A 20802-nucleotide genomic window follows, 5' to 3' on the forward strand; every position below is an offset into this window, starting at 1 on the left:
CGCGCTTCCTCTAAAAGAACAGGCTCTGAGTAAAGAACATCGCGAGCTCGAGCCTCAAATAAAAGCTTTAAAATATCAGAGCTAAACACCCAACCGCGGATTAAACAACACTAAACAGCTCTATAAACTCCTCGACACCACACATCACATCATGGTAAGGAGAAAACACAAGCAGTGTCGTGTCAGAGTCTTTGTTTAGTGCGAGTCTGCCTGACACGTGGCCGCGTCTGTTTATGTTTCGCGAGGAATATTTAGGTTATATAATAATTAATAGTAACTATTCTGTAAATAATTTCTTATGAAAAAAAAAAACTATAACATTTTGACATTTAATTTCTACATAAATACATATAATAATATTGTGTGGGTGTATAACTTTTTAATATTATTTATTTACATTTTATCTATAATATTTAATATTACATAAACGTAACAGTGTAGTAATATATGTAATATATCTTAATAATAATGAACAATATAATAATAATTTAATTTAAATGTGAATACATGTGTATAAATATTAGTATTTTCCGGATTAATTGAAATTTTAGGTAGTTGTAAATTTGTTGAGTTTTATTTTTGACATTTTTAACAGTTTATGCTTGTGTAAATATATCTCCATAGTAGAGCCGCGCTATTATAACAAAAATCATAATTTTCGATTATTCCCTTGAAATTGCAATTGTGGTTATTAATGAAAATTTTCATTAACTCCTGAATGATGTTTAAACCATTGTTTGATGCAACTGCAAGCCCTATTTTTATATGAAAATAAACAAGCTGAAAACACTCTTACTGAAAAACTTTAAGTGCTTTTCTATAGTATTATTAAGCCTTAAATGTCAAATCGGATTGATTTCTTCTTTAAATTATATAAAAGTAAGAATATGAATGGTATTATAATGTTATACTAAAACTAAAATTAAAATAATGGGAAAAACCCTTAAGATAACATGTAGAGAAAAAAAAAACGTATCTTAAGCACACAGAATAACATAACTGGACTTTGAACGATTATGTAATTGTGGCATCTTTAATTGTAATCGCAATTAGAAATTTGATTGTGCAGCCCTACTTCATAGTTTTTATTTTTATTTGAGTTTTATTTTTAGTTATTTTAGTCAGGTTAAACCAAATAAAAATGAATCATGTTCCTTTGGCGAATAACTTAAAATAAGTTTGTGTATGTGTTATTTTACTTAAAAAATAATTTAAAATAACGTAAATGTTATTTTTTATGATTTTAGTTTAGTTTATTATAATAATAACTACAACTATTTTTATTATACTATATTATACCATCTAATATATCATACCTTAGTTAAATTCTGCAAGATCTATGACACATTACTGTGAATATGGTGCTTATGATATTTGTTTTTCTTTCAATGTTATTACGAAACCCAGTGAGTCACATTCGCATGTTATCTTTATATGTTTATACAACTGTTAGTTTGCACTTTGTTTTGTGATGCACAACACTTGTTGCACACAGTCATATTTCTCATGACTACCTCTGTATTCAATACTGCTGAAGTTCAGTTCTGATCATACTGGTGTAGTTTTATATTTCGGTAAACCATTGATTTATTAGTGCATTCCAACTGACTGCAATTTGAGAATCTATTACAAAATATTGAGTTTACAATTGTTGTTGAACTAGTTTTAAAATGACCCTGTGTGTGTGTGTGTGTGTGTGTGTACAGCCACAGAACGAGCACATCGAGTTACACCGCAAGCGGCATGGCTACCGTCTGGACCACCACGAGAGGAAGAGGAAGAAGGAGAGCCGAGAGGCGCACGAGCGATCACACAAAGCCAAAAAGATGATCGGCCTCAAAGCCAAACTCTACCACAAACAGAGACACGCGGAGAAGATCCAGATGAAGAAGACGTGAGCAGCGTTACTTACAGTCAGCTTTACTGTAGTTAGAATCTAGATGGCAGAGATCAAGAAGGTTTTTGTGTGTTTATTTGTGTTCAGCATTAAGATGCACGAGCAGAGGAAGAGCAAACAGAAGGATGATGACAAGACGCCAGAAGGGGCGGTGCCTGCTTACCTGCTGGACAGAGAGGGCCAATCACGCGCCAAAGTCCTGTCCAACATGATCAAACAGAAGCGGAAAGAGAAAGCTGTAAGCATTTAATCAGGCCACAGATTTATGCTAGCAAGCAAGCTATAACAGCAATACATCACAGACTAACTTAAATACACATAGAAAACATAATAATATTTCACAATGTTACTGATTTGTTGCTGTATCTTTGATCAAATAGATGCAGCCTTGGTGAGCATTTTTTATTATAATCTTTTAGCGGTAGTGTACAGTAAAATGTTGGTTCTGTTGTGGCCAAGCAAAAAAAACTTCACATTTGAGCGGATATATGAAACTATCAAGGAAAAGCTAGAAGGTTTTATTTATATTTTAATGTTTAAACATAAAATTTGACCAATCCAGTCAGTTATCGATGGATTAAATCCAGGACTTCCTCTTTGTCTTTTCCTCATGAACTATCCTGTCTCGTTTGATAGGGCACATTACTGAAGTCAAACTGTTGCCGCTTTGTGTCCATGATGGGTATGAGGTTTGTTTTGTGCGTTTCTTCAGGGGAAGTGGGAGGTTCCTCTCCCGAAGGTCCGAGCCCAGGGTGAAACTGAGGTTCTGAAGGTCATCCGCACTGGAAAGAGACAGAAAAAGGCCTGGAAGAGGATGGTGACCAAAGTCTGCTTCGTAGGAGACGGATTCACACGCAAACCGCCCAAATATGAGCGCTTCATCAGACCTATGGTAAAACATCACACATGCACTCTCAGGTTGGGCAAAATAGATCAAAATAATACCTCGAGTGAGTTGTAACAGTAGAAAACCCAAGAAGTGCATTAATATTATTGTACTATTTATTTTAAAGTGGTTTTATGGGGGAGTGTTATAAGCTCTTGGTGCATGAAGAAGATCTGTAAAGTTGCAAAGACTAAAGTCTCAAATCCAAAGAGAAATTCTTTATCAAAGTTAAGACTCTGCCACACCCCCTTAAACAGGTTGTTAAACACGCCCCCACATGTCTATGTCACTATGTGGATATGTTTGCATAATGCTGCCTAAATGTACACGCAAAGAAAGAAGGCGTGATTTTAGACAGTCACACAGTGGAGTCAGCGGTCTTAACCATCCGTGGCTTGCGTACTGCGCAAACATACGAGCTTCATCATTATTTGTTATTCGGCCAATCACAATGCACTGGGCCAGTTGGCCAATCAGAGCAGACTGCAGTTGTCTAAAGGAGGGACTTTGTAGAAAACAATGCGTTTGAGAGAGTGGGGCATAGATGACCTAAAATAATGTGCAGTATTTGAAACATTTTTGATCATTAAAGCATGTAAACATATTATGTTACAACAAATACAGAATATAATGATCTTTAAAAAAAGCATCATATGACCCCTTTAACTAAGATTTTTAATTTAATGGTTATTATTTTTATGATTATTTCATTTTATCTATCTATTGTTTTTTTCTCCATTGCATTCTATTTGGTTAATATATTAATTTTCTTTAATTAAAAAATACACATAATTTTATTAATAGAGTTGTGAATTTTGATGTCTGCAGGGTCTGAGGTTTAAGAAAGCACACGTCACTCATCCTGAGCTGAAGGCCACGTTCTGTCTCCCCATCCTTGGGGTGAAGAAGAACCCCTCCTCCTCCCTCTACACCACTCTAGGGGTCATCACCAAGGGAACGGTCATCGAGGTCAACGTCAGTGAGCTTGGATTGGTCACGCAGGGTGGAAAGGTCATCTGGGGTGAGTGTCTGATTGGCTCTTCACGTTCTGTCAGTGCAGTCCTTGTGTTTCGCAGGATAATAACATATATGATCTTTTGTTTCAGGTAAATACGCCCAAGTGACGAATAACCCAGAAAACGATGGTTGCATCAATGCTGTGTTGCTTGTGTGATGGAAACCCGATAGATAAAACTGTGCCTCCAAATGCAGCCGGGAACATCGCTTCCTGTTGTCATCAGAATCATCATGGAAATCACAAAACAAGATGATTTAAAGACAGTTGATGGAGTTTTGTCTTTACGTCTGGACCCGAAGCGCACAACAACATGCGGATCAGAAATCAGAAGTGCTGTTTATTTTCAAATAAAATGTTCAACTGTTTCTCTGGGGTTGATTATTTTTCTTGAATGGCTCTGTTTTAGGAGAGTACTGTGATCATTCAGGTGCCATAAAATGTAATAATTTACAGAGTTATTTTTAAATGAGATATAGGGATAGAAATGGGGATAATTTTTCTGTTACATTGTTCACTATTCAACATGTAATAAATATGGCACTAAATGGAAAGTCTACAAATCTAGCATATGATTTTTGTAATTACACCAGTGCTTTAAGTGGGCAGGTATGCACCAGTACTCAGTACCACCACTTCCAAATATAGCTCTTGAGCAAACTGCCACCTCTCCATGTGCCCAGAACTTGCTTTTAGCGTGCCAGTACTACGTTCATTTGGATATCTGTTTTAATAGAGATTTTAATGCCTGCGATGCCGCTTTTTTAGAGCACCCATCACAATACACGCTTCCTAATTCTTCCTAGTTCGGAGTATGGAGCGTGAATCATTTGAACCAGTTCGAGAGTTCGGAGCGGTTTCGCGAATCATTTGAGTCAGTTCGGGCGTTAGTAGCGGGTTCGCGAATCATTTGAGTCAGTTTGGAGATCGCAAATCATTTCAATCAGTTTGGGAGTTCGGAGCGGCTTCGCGGATCATTTGAATCAATTCGAGAGTTCGGAGCGGGTTCGCGAATCATTTGAGTCAGTTTGGGAGTTTGGAGCAGGATCGCGAATCATTTGAGTCAGTTCGAGAGTTCGGAGCGTGTTCGCGAATCATTGAGTACATTTGGGGATCGCAAATCATTTGAATCAGTTCGGGAGTTCGGAGCGGGTTCGCGAATCATTTGAGTCAGTTTGGGAGTTTGGAGCAGGATCGCGAATCATTTGAGTCAGTTTGAGAGTTCGGAGCGAGTTCGCGAATCATTGAGTAAATTTGGGGATCGCAAATCATTTGAATCAGTTCGGGAGTTCGGAGCGGCTTCGCGGATCATTTGAATCAATTCGAGAGTTCGTAGCGGGTTCGCGAATCATTTGAGTCATTTTGGGAGTTCGGAGCGGCTTCGCGGATCATTTGAATCAATTCGAGAGTTCGGGTTCGCGAATCATTTGAGTAAGTTCGGAGCGGGATCGCGAATCTGAATCAGTTCGGGAGTTCAAAGCGGGTTGGCGAATCATTGGAGTCAGTTTGGGGATCGCGAATCATTTGTATCAGTTCGGAGCGTGATTCATTTGAGTCAGTTCGGGAGTTCGGAGCTGGTTCGCGAATCATTTGAGTCAGTTTGGAAGTTTGAATGCAGTAATGCAGTAGCTCTTTCTAAGGGTATTTTTTCAAAATCCTTGTGCACATTTTATTTACGTTCAGTAGTTATTTCTAGCTCAAGCAAATCCACTAACTAATAAAAGGATTTATTATTAAGATTGCCTGTTGACTGCTGTATATAAAAGCCCTTCAATATAGTTGTTGTTACCTCAGGGGAGGTTTTTTTTTTTGCTATAATAGAGTACTGGCACCTTGTGAAAACAGGACACATTGTGAAAAAAAATTAAATTGGGCAGGTTTAATTAATTAGGCACATAGTTTTTGGGTAAGTCTGATGGACATCTTTCTCAGCGATGTCTCATTTTAAAACTCCTTATCCAGTTAATCGTGGACCACTGGGAAACTCAATGAAAAAGATTGTCAATGTGAACATGCATAAAATTCTCAAGACCCAGTCTGTTTATATCCTACAGCTTTATCAAAATCAATACGCAGATTGAGTGCTTCAAGCATTTTGACATTTTATCTTGGTGCAACTGAAAAATCAAAGTTTCAAGAATTTCTCAAATATGAATTAATGTATAAATCAAGTTTTTTTCTTCTTTTAAGTTAAACAGGCACTTTGATTTTGTCAACAAAACCTTCAATCAGAATCAGTGGCACATATCAACGACACGAAAATGAATCCTGACAGTGACAAATTAGAAACACAAATGATCTTTAAGTTTCACTGTTCAAAATAAGATTCAAGTTGTCGTTCTGATCTTCATCCTTGACTTTATAAAAGGCAGACATGAATGCATCTGTGATATTTCAAGATAAAAGCAAATTACCCCCCCCCCATTCATAATTAATAGATATCATTATAAAAATCGCTGACCGCCAGTGTTTAGACGAGCTCCACAATGTGCAAAGTCATTTAATTAAAAAGCTTCCCGTTTCATCTTCAACAGAAATGCCCTTGAGAAGAAGGACTTCATCCGCTGGGCCAACATTAATAAAACAGTCTCCATTAGTGTATGAAACACCTGTGATTGAGTAAAAACATCCCCTGCGTTACAGTATTTATGGAGCGTGACCGCATTATTCAGTCTGACTCTGAGGAGCAACTCTGCGATTCCTCAGTGGAATAAAAGCACACAGAAGATAACCAGTTTGCTGTCTTTGAGTCTTTGTTTTTTCCACTTGATCAAACATAGAAGTCCAGTCTGGCAGGAATGACCTTGCAGCCCTGCATGGAGAAGACACGCTCCTCTTTAGGGAAGTAGTTCAGGTCACGAGCCATGGTTTCAACCACTTCTTTATCTGGGGCATGACCCTTGGAGACCATCTCAGCCAAACCACACTGAATGACGTGCTTGTACTCCAGAGGAAGAAACGGCACGAAGAAATCCACCAGGTTCTTATCGATTAAGCTAGTGTGCCAGAATCCACCTGTGGAAAGAGAGGGGAATGATCATACAAATGTCTGGAGATCTTCATTACACTATAGTGAAACTAATGAACAAAATAACTTCATGCATAATAATGCTGCATTGTTGTGAAGGTTTACCGCTCCATATATTTAGCAAATGGGAAAGAGAAATGAGACGTACTGTTTTTGTTGTTGAAGACGGAGAGCGACAGTGCCACCTCCAGATCCTTCAGATTGATCTCCTCTCGTTCTTTACCCTCCTTCCAGAAATCCAGAGCCACCTCAACGATCTTCTCACCTCCAGAGTTGCTGTAAGAACAAAAACAAGTTACAGAGGCTTTTGGGATATATATATGCCAATAACCAATATATATTGGTTTTCAACTATTGAACATGGAGCCGTATAGAGATCTCCATTTCTCTGGGAGTGATCCATATAGAGCCTTCAAAATGAAGATTCTGAAAGAAAAGTTTCTTAGGAACCAGAACCTAAAAGAATATAGAAATATTTTTTCTATTTCTTGAGTTACAAGCACGCAAACAACACGAGTGTAATGGAAATCTATGCAACTTATTTGATAGAGCAAAAAAATAACAACAAGATACATTTTAAACAATACGTATCAGCTGAATGCACAATGTTTTTAACCACTCAGTATGTCAGAATGGGTCAAATTCAACATTTTGGACCAGGAGCTGCTTTGGGATCCACATATCTCTGGTATTGAACCATTTAGAGACTGCAATATAAAGATTCCAAACGAAAAGTTTCTTAGGAACCAGAACCTAAAAGAATATAGAATTTTCATTTACAGGTGTGCAAACATTTTGGGCTCTCAGACAGTATGTCCTACATTGTTTGGAGAGAGGGAAACAAGATATGTCTCTAGTTTAAACATTATTTGTTCTTTACAAATTCCTCTTTAAAATACAAAAAGTATCAGTTGAAAGCAAAGTTGGTTAGTTGGTCAATGAAATGGATACAATTTAACAATTTACCCTTGGAGCCGTATTGAATTCCCAATATCTCTGGAAATAACATACTTAAAGAAATATTAATTGAGAATCCAAATCTAAAAGGATATTAGAAGATCTTTAAAACTTCTTGAATTACAAGCACACTAATTTGGGGGTTGGGGTGTCAAAAAATAAAATGTATCTATTTTTGAACTGCCAACCCTGGCACTCAATGCAATAAAACCTAATAAAAGTAACATTTCACTAAAAGACATACCAATCTCTGGGTAAAAAAAAAAACATAATAATACTGTCATCTTTCTAAAGTCATTTTTATCCCTGTAAATTGGCTCTGAATCTCAGGTGACAATTGAAATTTTGGTTTTCATCACTATTCATGTTTGTCTTTCTTGAGGAATGATAGTAACAAAACCAAACATTTTAACTCGAGAAGTTTTCAGAAGATTTTAGATTTTGTTTGTTTGTTTTGTCAGTACTATCCCTGTCAGCAGCTAATGAAGCACACTACAGTATTCTGATGACACTGACCTGAGGAAGATGAAGATGGCCTGTCTATAAGAGACTCCATTCAGGTTGTCATAGAAGTCCAGGTAAGGTTTAATACTGTCGATCAGCCCGGGATGCATTTTATCCATTTCATCAAAGATGAACATCGAACGAGGACAAATGGAAACATTTCCTCGTATCCACTCCTGTAAGTGTGTCTAAACACATGCAAACATACATTTCATACAGATATGATTATAAAATATTCAATTTAATTACCAAACTGCATGCTTTGTGTTGGTGTAATGAAATATAATGTAATTTCCATGTATTTGCAATACCTTGTACTTGTCAATGTGAGCCTCGTGAGGAAAGTGTGCTGTCGCTGTAAACAGATGAACGAAGTTGCTCTTCATCCCTTTCTGGTAAATATTTTCCGCTATAAGTTGGCTCACGAAATTCTTCCCGGTCCCGGTCCAGCCGTGGAGGGACAGAACCAGCGGCTTCTTTGGGTTTTCGTTGTTCATGAAGCCTGTGACGGCTTTCAGGATGACCTGATGAGCGACATGCTGTCCGTACAGCTTCTTGTCGAGGTCATGCTTCAGTCCTGTGGATGAGACGACAGATTTACAACAAACAAATTATTTATACTTACATCTGCACTTAAATTAAGAAATTATGCATTGGACTACAATGCGGTTATTATAGTTAATTGAAAGTAAAACCCAAAGGATTAGACACTTTTTGATTGCTTGACACTTTAGGTAGTCCAGACTAAAGTCAAATAATAATATTATAATACACTTTAAATACAGTAGTCCACAATTGAAGTGGATCAAAACCTTTTATCAAAGTTGTGCCAAAACGAAAATGCATTTTGGATTTAGGTTTTAGGACAACTTTGATAAAAGGTTTTGATCCACTTCAAGTGTTGAGTACTGTATAACTTTAATGAAAATATAAAAGTAAAACCTCATTCAATATTATTCAAGACTATAGTATTATCTCTCAGTTATGCAAAAATAAAACTGATTTACTAAGAAAAAAAAATGAACAGCACACACAAAGCAGTATTGTTTTTTACATGTTCACAATCTGATCAAATTAAATTGATTCTGAATGAACAAATCATTGAAATAATAAGAGTAAGTACCTTTGTTTAAAACAATCATTTGAAAGTAAACAATTTGACTGCAATATATATATTTAAAAAAAGTCAGCTACACATAAACACATAACAATTAATTGTATTAAAAAGCTATTATAAAAATGAACAAAATCATAACAAACGAGAGAAAGAAACAAATGTGTAACTGTTACTAGAAGTGGATTTTTTGGCGCCTTCGACGGATATAATGCACAAAAACATCACCCACAAGATGAACTGCAAAACACATAGTGATCTATAAATCTTCACTGATCAAATATTCACCTGTTGCATTAAATTTGAGCCAGTTTTCATCACATGTTTCATATAAATAGTGATAGAGTTTCCTGCCTAGCACTGCAGCTCCTGTCCCCAGCAGCAGCGAGGTGGACACGGGCTCTATGGCCTCCACGATCAGCCCTGAGATCACGATTAAGTGCAGCACAGTTGTCCACGAGCGAGACGGTCGAACTTTCATTTTAAAAAATAAATCATCGATCGTTTTAATTGGAAACTCAAAGGGGAAAAAAAACAACAACGAAAGCTCCAACTCACAGCCCCGCCACTTCCTACTTTCGGAAGAGTGACGTCGAATGCGTGCGACGCTGGACGCAGGACGCATGCGCATAGGGTACATATGTTGATACATTTGGTCACTGGGTCTAGCATTGCCAAAATCAAAAATCAGTTGTGTATATATTATTAAATAAATAAAAAATTTAATTTTTTTTTTTTATAAAAAAGAAAAAAGAATGCTTGCGTTATAACACATGATAGGTAAAAAGTTATAGCCTGAATGCATTCTAAGTCGCTTTGGATAAAAATGCAAACATTTAATTTAATTTTAATTTATAAAACATGCTTACATATTTTAGACACTATTTTACAAGTTATTTTTGGGTGATTCGTATATTATCATAAAGTCTGTAATTTAAGTTATTGTTTAACATTAATTACATTAAAATTAATTGCGAACAAGTACAACTCAATAAGCAGCACCAGTACAAGAATTAACGCTGTAATACATAGCATAAACGCATTTACATCAGATATGAGATCAAATGTATATGTATCAGATGATGTATGATTTTAATAGGCTATAAGTGTCTGGTGCACTAAAATTATAAACACCATCAGTAAAGTATAATTAGTATGATTAATTAATAAATTCAGATTTTTAAATGCTGGTATTGGCATGGAATTAATTAATTTTATCAAAAACACATGTGGATTTAATTTACTGTAATATATGGAACATTTTGGATTTATATGATACGACACACCACTGAAACCATAGATCCATTCTTGCGTTCTTACGCAACAAATAAAGACAAACCAGCTCTCGCAAACCTGTTTTGTTGTATGAGATCCACTCCGGTCTGCAGCACTCCTGGAAGTAATAGAGCAGGTGCTGATACTGGGCCAGGAACCCGGTGAGAGCCGCGGCCATCCCGACCGCGATGCTGGTGCTGATGGGCTCTATCCCCGCCGTGACCGACCAACTCCAGCAAACACAGCCAGCGACCAGCAGCCGACATGTCAGCCGCATTCTGCTGCCTGTCGTGGTTCGGTAAATAATGACGAGCAACTTCCGTGAAGCGAATCAAAAGCGTTCCGTTCAAAATCAAACACGGAGTTCCACGCAGTGACGTCACGCGGGTCAATAGCGTTTTTTTTTTACTTCAAAAAGACAATAGTCTGTACACCTACACATTGTCTCTTCATTGGTAAACACAGTGAAGGAAGTTACCTTGTAAGTAAAACTGTACATGATATATCTAGTAAATAATTTTCTTGTTAAATATAAAAATGATTTAGATTTGAACTGTTTTTTTCTGTAATGGTGACTGAAACTTTGTTTCATTTATTTTGGCATTGCTCTCATGTTAACAAATTTATTTTTTACGTTTTTATTAAGATTATTGATAACTTTGACCACACTTTTTATTTGTGCTTATAGAACGTTTTATTTTGTTTTGCTAATATGCCTTCAAATAAGTGGAAAGAGTAGACTACTACATTATAAATGTAATTGATATATTTCATATTCCTAAGTGTAAGTACAGTAAAAAAAAAACAAAAAAAAAAACAATCCTTTGTTTTTGGTTCTTGAGAAGAAATAACAAAAAGAAATTCAAATTTATAAGATAATTATTTATTTACATAATAAGAAAGCAGTTAAGACTGTCTCCTTTTGTGAGTTTACATGTTTAGTCCCCCCCTGGGTCTATGTGTATTTTGTACACAAATGTAGTATTTTGTATATATTTTGATTGTGTTACATGTATTTATGTGTATTATTGTAGTCCTAACAGTAATTTGTTTGTTTATTGAAATTGAATAAAATCAAATAAAAAGCTGTTGTGGTTTCATATAACCAAAAAAACAAATTTGAAGTTATTTGAATTAGCCTATTTGATTAAATTATTCATTACTTGAATTTTTCCTGAAATTGTTAAAACTATCAATTCTGGCTTCAGAGATATTTTATCTTGCTCTCTTCTCTCCCTATTTGTTAATCAAAGCTACAAAGGGAGTAGGCTACCTACATAAAATATTTTTGATCTTCAAATATAAATTTGCAAATTTTCAATGCCTTGTAACTTTTGTTGTTAGAAATAAGTAATTTTTCTTCCTTATTCCACTAACTGTAATTGTATTTTGCCTATATAGGCTATTTGATGATTCTTGTAACTTCCGTCAAATGAATGTTGATAAGAGCAATCCCTGTTTAGTTCAGCTAATTAAAAGTCACCCAATGTTTAGTGAAGGGGAACATTATGCATTCAGCTTTTCTGTTGGGCAGCATTAATTGTGAAAAACAAGAAGAAACATATTCACAAAATGTTTATTAAAATAAAGATTACAGCAAGGAATAAATAAGCTTTAAATCCTTTATAAAATCTACTAGTAACTAGTCTTGAAGTAATGGCAGTCATTTATTTTTTATGTAGAAAAAATAATACATTTTGGGCTTATTTAAAGTTCTTTTATTTTTATCCCAGAATTAAATCACTCCGTTATTCTTGAAGATACGATTTTTATTACGAAAATCCTGATGTTTCATTATTTACACACATTTTGCACTCAACAAAAATAGGTTAAATCTCAATTGTCTTTTATTATTTCTGATAATAAAAGATAATATTCTGATAACTCTGATAATATTTTTTCATCTCATTCATTTAAAGGGTAACTAAACCCCTGGTCAGAGCCTGACTCCACCCACTAGCAATATTTGAAAAATGTTGAAAAGTGAGCAGAGCACAGCGGAGGTAGAGGGGACGAACCTAGGGCGGGGCTGAGCGTCTGGGGCGTGAACTTGAGACCCGCAGTGACGGATTAATTGACAGCTGCTGTCAGAGACGCTAAAATGGAGAGTGACTGTAGTGACGCAAGTGGCTTTGCAACAGAGCATTCATTTGAAGTAGAGGACTTTTCTCCTCCACCTTCACCTGAAGTGGAGGATGTCGAGGTGTCTGTGGCCTGAGCCATATCAATTAGAGCCGCTGGAGAAGCCCATTTCCACCTCCAAAAAACAAACTCCAGCTCTAGGCGGGAACTCGCGGTCTTCCAGGCGAAGTGCATGCAACCACTGGTGCCTAATTTTCAAGTCTGCTGGAAAACTATGCAGTCCAGCAGTGCTGTTCCAACCAGCAACACACCTACGTACCATCCTGACCACTGTACTAAATACAGATAAATCTACTCCAACTTGAAGCTATCCTGATGCAATACTATGCTACTAACTAACTATGCTTCTAACAATACTAACGTTACACAAACAACTACACTAATTAACTACATAGGCTACACGAAATATTCTAAATAACTATATAAATGCTATGCTAAATAGATGCTATAATAGTTTATCCTGGTCGTTTTCAATACTCGCAATTCCAACTCCTGACTCACTACAGTAATTTTGACGGGACAAGATGGTTTTATACTGCCAATGGCATGGTAGCTCGTACCAAGGGGCGTGGTGAGCTGGAAACTGCTTAAGTCACCTGCCACCGCAACATCCAATAGGAAAAATCAACTGCAGTAGCCACCGTTCAACCTGAAGAGGGCAGCACTCAGACGTTTTTACAACATATATTGTAGAATTAAAACACTTTATACTCAAATGTCAAAAAAGTTACTCGAATCAATGAACAGCACTAATAAAGCCCCATTCTTATAGATCATTAACTAAAAAAAGTTGGTTTAGAGTTTAGTTACTCTTTAAATATAGAAGTCCAGTCTGCTGGAAATTACCTTGCAGCCCTGCACGGAGAAGATACGCTTCTCTTCCTTAGGGAAGTAGTTCAGGTCACGGGCCATCTTTACAACCACCTTTTTATTTTTGACATGACCCTTTCTGGCCATCTCAGCCAAACCACACTGAATGACGTGCTTGTACTCCAGAGGAAGGAAGGGCACAAAGAAATCCACCAGGTTCTTATCGATTAAGCTTGTGTGCCAGAATCCACCTGTGGAAAGAGAGAAGAGTGTGCAATGATAAAAGTAATTTTAACATCTGAACTGATGCTATCTTACGCAGTCACTAACTGTAATGCATGGAGAAGATGTCATCAGGTGGTGTCCAACTTTCACGGGGTGTTTCGACCCTGAACCACAACACCCTCCAGTTGGCGGGTCGGCAGTGGTGGCCAGTCACCGCCCTCCTCCTCCTGGCCCCCAGCTCAACTCCTCCCTCCTACTCCAGAGCCAACAAGATGCTCTTTCTGCTGCCTCACCCAACCTACGGACAGTTGCCTTCCACACCGACTGTGCTGGGAAACCCCTACTCCAGACCTCAACCGGGAATAGCCAGGTCTGCCACCCTTTGGCCCTGCAATGCTCAACGAGGTCCTGATACTTTGTGGCTTTCCACTCATGGGCCTCCTCGCACCCATCTTCCCACGGGACCGCCAGTTCAATCAAGATTATCTTCCTTGCCTCCTCAGATCATAAGACCATGTCTGGCCTCAGCAGTGTTTGCACAACCTGCGGGAAGTTTAGTTTCTTTCCCAGGTCCACCCCCATTTCCCAGGATTGTGCTGCTTGCAAGAGGCTCTTTTTTATCTTCTTAGGGGCTGCTGGTTTCTCCCCTTCTCTGATGAACTGAATGCATGTCCTCGGCCTTGTACTGGTCTGGCTCTTTTTCAGCCTCTCCTGCTCCAAGATGTCAGCCAGTGCACAGAGAACCTTGTCATGGCGCCACCTGTATCTTCCTTGGCTAAGGGCTGTTTTGCATCCTGCCAGTATGTGCGCCATTGTTCCCCTTCCTCCGCATAGCCTACAAGATGGGTCCTCCCTCATACCCCATCTGTGGGGATTTGTTGGTGAAGGAAGGGTGTCGTACACTGAACAGAGCAGGAAGGAGATACGAAAGGGCTCCAGTCTCCAGATCTCAGGCCACGTTATCTTACGCTTCTTCAGGTCCCACTTCGTCCAGGCACCTTGTACTCCAAGTTCGACGGCCCTAGACCTGCGCCTTCCTTCCTCCAGGTGTCGGACCTTGGCTTGAATCATGTCCCTCCTCTGCCTCGGGTCTGCTTTTCCCCACTGCTGGAAGTGGGTGGATCCGAATCCTTGCCTCTCTACACATGGGTTCCCGATGATGTCCTTTAGCTTCAATGCACTTTCGGCTTGCGCCACTGATGTGTCAGCCACCCACTTGCATCCTGATCTTGTAGTGACAAAAAGTGACTTCTGACTTTTTTTTTTATCAGTGGAGTCTTGGTACATCATCACAAGCCGGCACTTTGCCACCTTGAACTCCTCCACCGCTGATGATAGAGGCAGCTGTACCTGACCAGATCTGGTGTATAGCCCTAATGACATGAAGCTTTGTGGGATTCTGAGCCACTTGCGAAGATATTTGTTCACTTGCCTCTCCTTCCACTGCTGTCATAGGTACTTTGTAGATTGTCAGTAGCCACATAAGCCATGGTAGCAGGTCGTGCTGGAAGAGCCAGGCCTTGAACTTTCCTGGCAAACCTGACCCCTCGATCTTACTTAGCCATGGATCTGCCTGCTTCTTCGTCCTGGAATCATTGCATCTGTCGGTTAGGGAGGCGTCTTACCATTTCCCTTGGCACTTAATTGGGTTTTCCTCAATTGATGGTATCGTCTCGCCCTGTACTCGCTGCTGGAACTTGCTGGTCACTTTCCCATTTCTAATCACCATACTTCTTGATTTCCTTGGTTTAAATTTCATCCGAGCCCATGTTGCTCCAAAATCTGATTGAATGAGCCATGCCTTAAACTATAGTCATGTGACCAGTGTACTAATAATTTATTTATATAATGACAATTGTTATACGTCGCCTGGCAAACAATAGTAAGTCTAATAAATAACATCACTTGAAAAAAATATATATTTAATGTTAAATTAATTTATAATACAAATTTTTGTTTTATCATATTTCTGCTTTTGCCGTTTCATAAAAACAATGGTTAGGCTACTTAGGTTTGTGTGTTAATTCATTATTTTAATTAAGTGTTTAGTGATTTTACAACATATTTTAAGGAATGCATTGTAATTTGTAGGCATGCCCAAAGAAAGCTTTTAGCTGTAGTAAAATCAGCTTACAGTGTTGTATGGATTATTGCTCTATTAATTATCAGTCCAAATGTTGTGACGATTCTCTGATCTATAGAAGAGAAAAGAGAGACACTTGACGTACTGCTTTTGTTGTTGAAGACGGAGAGGGAAAGTGCCATCTCTATATCCTTCAGCTGGATCTCCTCTCGTTCTCTACCATCCCTCCGGAAATCCAGAGCTACCCCGACGATCTTCTCACCCCCAGTGTTGCTTTAAAAACAAAACACCTGGCTTACAGAGGCTGTTTGATTGAAAGCGACAAGTCAAATGTTTTCTGTGTCGATGACACTGCCCTGAGGAAGATGAAGATGGCCTGTCTATAAGAGACTCCATTCAGGTTGTCATAGAAGTCCAGGTAAGGTTTAATACTATCCATCAGCTCGGGATGCATTTTATCCATTTCATCAAAGATGAACATCGAACGAGGACAAATAGAAACATTCCCTCGTATCCACTCCACTAACTGCGTCTAAACACATGCAAATGTACAGATATGACAGTACAGGGGAAAAGATTAATATTTTAAAACTAGGGATGCACCGATACCACTTTTTCAAAAACTGGCTGATACCAATACTTTTGGTACTTTCCAATACTGAGTAACGAAACTGTATTTTCATTGCATATCAAACTTTTACCAAATACTGGGTATACAGTATTCAAAAGAATATGTTTAAATGTTAACTGACTTATAGTTAATTTAACAAATAGATATTTCCTTCAATTATTTTTGCACTTAATTATACCCCTTAAAATGTATTTTACAAAATTTTGTTACTTACTCCCCTGGTTTCACAGATAAGGCTTAAGCTTAGTCCCAGACTAAAACGTAATTCTGAGCTGTTTCAACTGAAATAAACTTGCATTGACTGATCTTAAAACATATCAGTGCAGATATTTAAGAAACATGTTCATTTAAAGCGTTCATATGATGTTGCTACAATAACATTGTTTTGTGTATTTGGTGTAATGAAATGTTTTTATGCGGTTTAAGGTAAAAAACAAAACAAAAAAACACGACATTATTTTCCACATACTGTACATTATTGTTTCTCCTCTAAGCCCTGCCTTTCTGAAACATATCGATTTTTACAAAGCTCATCGGTCTGAAAAGCGAGGTGTGCTGTGATTGGCCAGCTATCCAGTGCTATCCAGTGATTGGCCGAATGCCTCAATCGTGTGACGGAAACGTTATGCCCCTCACCATACTGCATTCTGATGATTTGTGCTACACTGTCAGATTTTGCTACCTCGTATTGAAACAGATGGTAGCATAATTCGATAGCGAAAAGTGCTATCAATCACATTTTGCTTCCAGCTTGATATTAATAAGGTGTGTGTAAGACGATAAGATGCAGTATTTATATTGTCACCTGGTCTGTGTGTTATGCAGTTAGTACATGATTTACATTTATTATTTCTACCTTTATTTCTACCCTCTGACTATAACACTGACTTTAACTGTCTTTAGCATCCATGTTCTTTTGGTAAAATGAAATTAACAGGGAAATGAAGATGCTGTGGTGATTGTTCGGTGATAGGTGCACATATCAACGAACATCTAAACATGCTTCATTTAATAGTTCTGTTTTCATTATATAAGGACATAACACATTTGTTTTGTTACTATACCATTTATTTGTATCAATGTAGAGTATCATTTTAGGGGCATTTTATGCAGTTGATGCAGTGCTTGCGTCGCAGGTTTCGACGGCGTTGCACAAGCCCATGTTGCAGGTTAACCACCACTGTCGATTAATGGGTACATAAATCACTCAAGATATGTATATCATTTTTAAAATGTGTCAAAAATGGTCTTAAGGACTTTTATTTTATTTTATTTTTACTTTTTTGGTATTAATGTTTTTTTTCCAAGGTCTCTGCAGGAAAGTAATAGGAGTAACCAGATCAAGGTGTTTTTACACCATGATACCTGATTGGATGACGTCGTAGTGATTTTAGGTTTAGGGGTGGGGTTGGGTAAGGGGGATAATTTTGATTGCATGATTTAGAAACACCCAGCAGTTTGAAAACACCCAAAAGGTGATAAACGCCCACTTTTGCTCTGGAGAGACCTAAGTCTCTCTTTTTTTTATGCAATTCGGTGATGACGTCACGTTGGGGAGAAGAGGAGGAAAGGTAGCCTCAGCCTAGTATTAGAACTATGGTGACTGACTGGGATGAGGAAGAGGTGGCAAGGCTTGTTTTTTTAGACTATACTTTTATTGATTTTATATTGTTTTATTTTATTAAAGGATTCCTGCAAGCACTTTAATTTATCCCACTTTACTCATACTGCACAAAAAGTGGTTCAATAATGTTGAATGTTACAGGGACTGATTATTACAAATGCGCATCCCACTGTGTTCTGGTTAAACAATTTTTATTTAATTAGTTATGCTAAGGTTTGCATATGGTGGTGTTCTTAATGACAGCTTTCCTTACAATATATACTATTCCTAAAATAAGAAATATCCCAATATTTCGTATTGCAACCCCTGTATCGTGATACATATCATATTGCCAGATTCTTGGCAATACACAGCCCTAATTTACAACACTGTTCAAGAACAGTTCAACCCAAATATTCAGATGTGTGCAGCACGTTTTATGGAAAATTGTTTCCTGATCCTGGGAGAGAAGACAATACTGTTGGCTGTCCTGACTCTCAGTCTGCAAGTACGTTTGGATTTTATTGTTTTGTCTTTTCCTGTCGGCTTTCTGACAGGGAAATGCATCACAGTATGGCAAGGGGCATAACATTTCCATCACAAGCTTGAAGCATTTGGCCAATCACAATGCACTGGACATCTGGCCAATCAGAGAACACCTCACTTTTCAGACCGATGAGCTTAATAAAAATTGATGCCTTTTAGAAAGGTGGGCATACAGGAGCAACAATAATACAGTACGTGGAAAATAATGTTTTTTTTCCTTAAACCGCGTAAACACATTACATTGCACCAAATACACAAGTTCTTTTAAGTGACATCATATGACCCCTTTAATATAGACAAGCAAAACGTGTAACTCGCGCGCACACAGAAGAATAAGAGAGACGCGCATTTCACACAGGCTGCTAGTTTCACTTTCACTTCAAATAAGTTGTGTATGCTTGACGATTATAATAATTGTTGTTTACAGTGAATGTCCCTATATTTTTTTGTTTGTTTTATATTCACGATTTTTCAATGATTTGTGTGTGGAGAGTGACCATGTAATAGAAGGGCGCGTGCTCACTTGCTCTCTCTCTTCCCGTTCCTTCAAGTAGCTTATTTTTAGTAACTTGTGCATTGTTTTACTTTCTTGTTTTTGACATTTTCGACCGAACTACAGACGTGTTGTTCAGTTGTCTGCGCTTCTTTCTGAACACAGCCCCGTTTATGTGCTTTGTGGTACAAGTCCAAAAAAAAATAAAATAAAACATGTCATTCTCATGTATTTGCATATTTTCCATATAGGTTACTAACTGTACACATTACCTTGTACTTGTCAATGTGAGCCTCGTGAGGAAAGTGTGTTGTTGCTGTAAACAGATGAACGAAGTTGCTCTTCATCCCTTTCTGGTAAATATTTTCCGCTATAAGCTGGCTCACGTAGTTCTTCCCGGTCCCGGTCCAGCCGTGGAGGGACAGAACCAGCGGCTTCTTTGGGTTTTTGTTGTTCATGAAGCCTGTGACGGCTTTCAGGATGACCTTAGCAGCAATGTGTTGCCCAAAAAGCTTGTTTTTTAGGTCACACTTCAGTCCTATGGAAGAGAGGACAGATTTAAAGCAGTTATGTGTTGGCATGATTGGTAGGATTGCCAAGTGCATAGTTTCAAACAACAATCATTAAATTAAAAGCATTTCCCAAAGTGACACATTCTGGCAATATCTACTGGTAATAAAGATGCAATAAATACATCTAAAGTTAGGCTATATACATGTGTAAACTGCAGTGTAGATGTGCAAAATAAACAATACATAAATTCATAATGCACTGGGGAAATACATTTAGGCTATTATTACCTTCATTTTCTGCATTTAGTACCTGTATTAATATAGTCAAACAGTTGCTGGTGCCCATTGATTCCGTATTGAATTCAGTGAAAACCAACTGTTTTGTAGGTGAGTAAATGATGACAGTAATTTTATTACCTGTGCAGGAATTTTATTATAAAATTGTATCCTTTATTTTGTGCAACATGAAGTTTCAATCATATCCTCATTTACGTGTTTATTTTGTTTATTCATGTTGCAGATTTTGTTTTGTAGCTAGACTATATCAGAAAGCAGTAGTCTGATCAAATCCACATGAACTCTTTCTTTTACCAGTTTTATTGAGATTGGTCCAGCTCCCATAACAGACTTCCTTCCTCCAATAGAAATGCCAGTATGTTGCACCCAGAGCAGCAAGTCCTGCACCCACAAGTAAAAAGGTGACCTGAGGAGGCATTCGGTCCGTCATTTTCCTAAATAAGTCATCGATACAATCTTCCTCACTTCCTCGTCACACGATCTTCCTGGGGCGGTGGGTCGTTCAGGAACGATTCGTTCATTGAGCGAATCTTTAATATGACTCGGAACGAACGAATCGTCTCGGGAGTGATTCGTTGTGCAATATCCTTTAGGTTCTTTACTGACATTAGTTCATGTTTCGAGTCCTCGGTTTCGTGAGAGCCCACTTTACATATGTGCAATCTGAGCCGGGAAGAGACTTAATAATCATAACCAAGTCTTTATTACCTTTGTTATCACATTCATTGTTATGGAAAAGAACCAGCATGACAGAAATTCACACATTTACTGTAATATATATATA

At 37.8% G+C, this 20802-nt stretch overlaps 2 protein-coding genes and 1 pseudogene across 3 annotated transcripts; 1 reads left to right on the plus strand and 2 right to left on the minus strand.

Moving 5' to 3' along the window:
- The first annotated feature begins 4 nt into the window (after positions 1–4).
- On the plus strand, positions 5–4166 carry nsa2 (NSA2 ribosome biogenesis homolog (S. cerevisiae)). The gene is made up of 6 exons (XM_052588276.1): positions 5–154; positions 1707–1894; positions 1985–2135; positions 2610–2789; positions 3612–3804; positions 3890–4166. Exons 1-6 carry the CDS (start codon positions 152–154, stop codon positions 3955–3957), a joined length of 783 nt encoding a protein of 260 aa, XP_052444236.1. The 5' UTR covers positions 5–151; the 3' UTR covers positions 3958–4166.
- A 1496-nt stretch (positions 4167–5662) lies between these two features.
- Positions 5663–11127, minus strand: LOC127985817 (torsin-1A). Of its 2 annotated transcripts, none has more exons than XM_052587993.1 (5): positions 10755–11127; positions 8599–8864; positions 8300–8475; positions 6975–7102; positions 5663–6813 (listed from the first exon to the last, which is right to left on the minus strand). In XM_052587993.1, exons 1-5 carry the CDS (start codon positions 10951–10953, stop codon positions 6569–6571), a joined length of 1014 nt encoding a protein of 337 aa, XP_052443953.1. In that variant the 5' UTR covers positions 10954–11127; the 3' UTR covers positions 5663–6568. The 2 variants fall into 2 exon arrangements, with proteins under 2 accessions (XP_052443953.1, XP_052443952.1); XM_052587992.1 differs by lacking the exon at positions 10755–11127 and adding an exon at positions 9690–10008.
- A 1778-nt stretch (positions 11128–12905) lies between these two features.
- LOC127985820 (torsin-1A-like) lies at positions 12906–20541 on the minus strand (annotated as a pseudogene).
- Between the last annotated feature and the right edge of the window lie 261 nt (positions 20542–20802).

This window comes from Carassius gibelio, chromosome B21 (assembly GCF_023724105.1).
Source record: "Carassius gibelio isolate Cgi1373 ecotype wild population from Czech Republic chromosome B21, carGib1.2-hapl.c, whole genome shotgun sequence".
Taxonomy (NCBI): Eukaryota; Metazoa; Chordata; class Actinopteri; order Cypriniformes; family Cyprinidae; genus Carassius; species Carassius gibelio.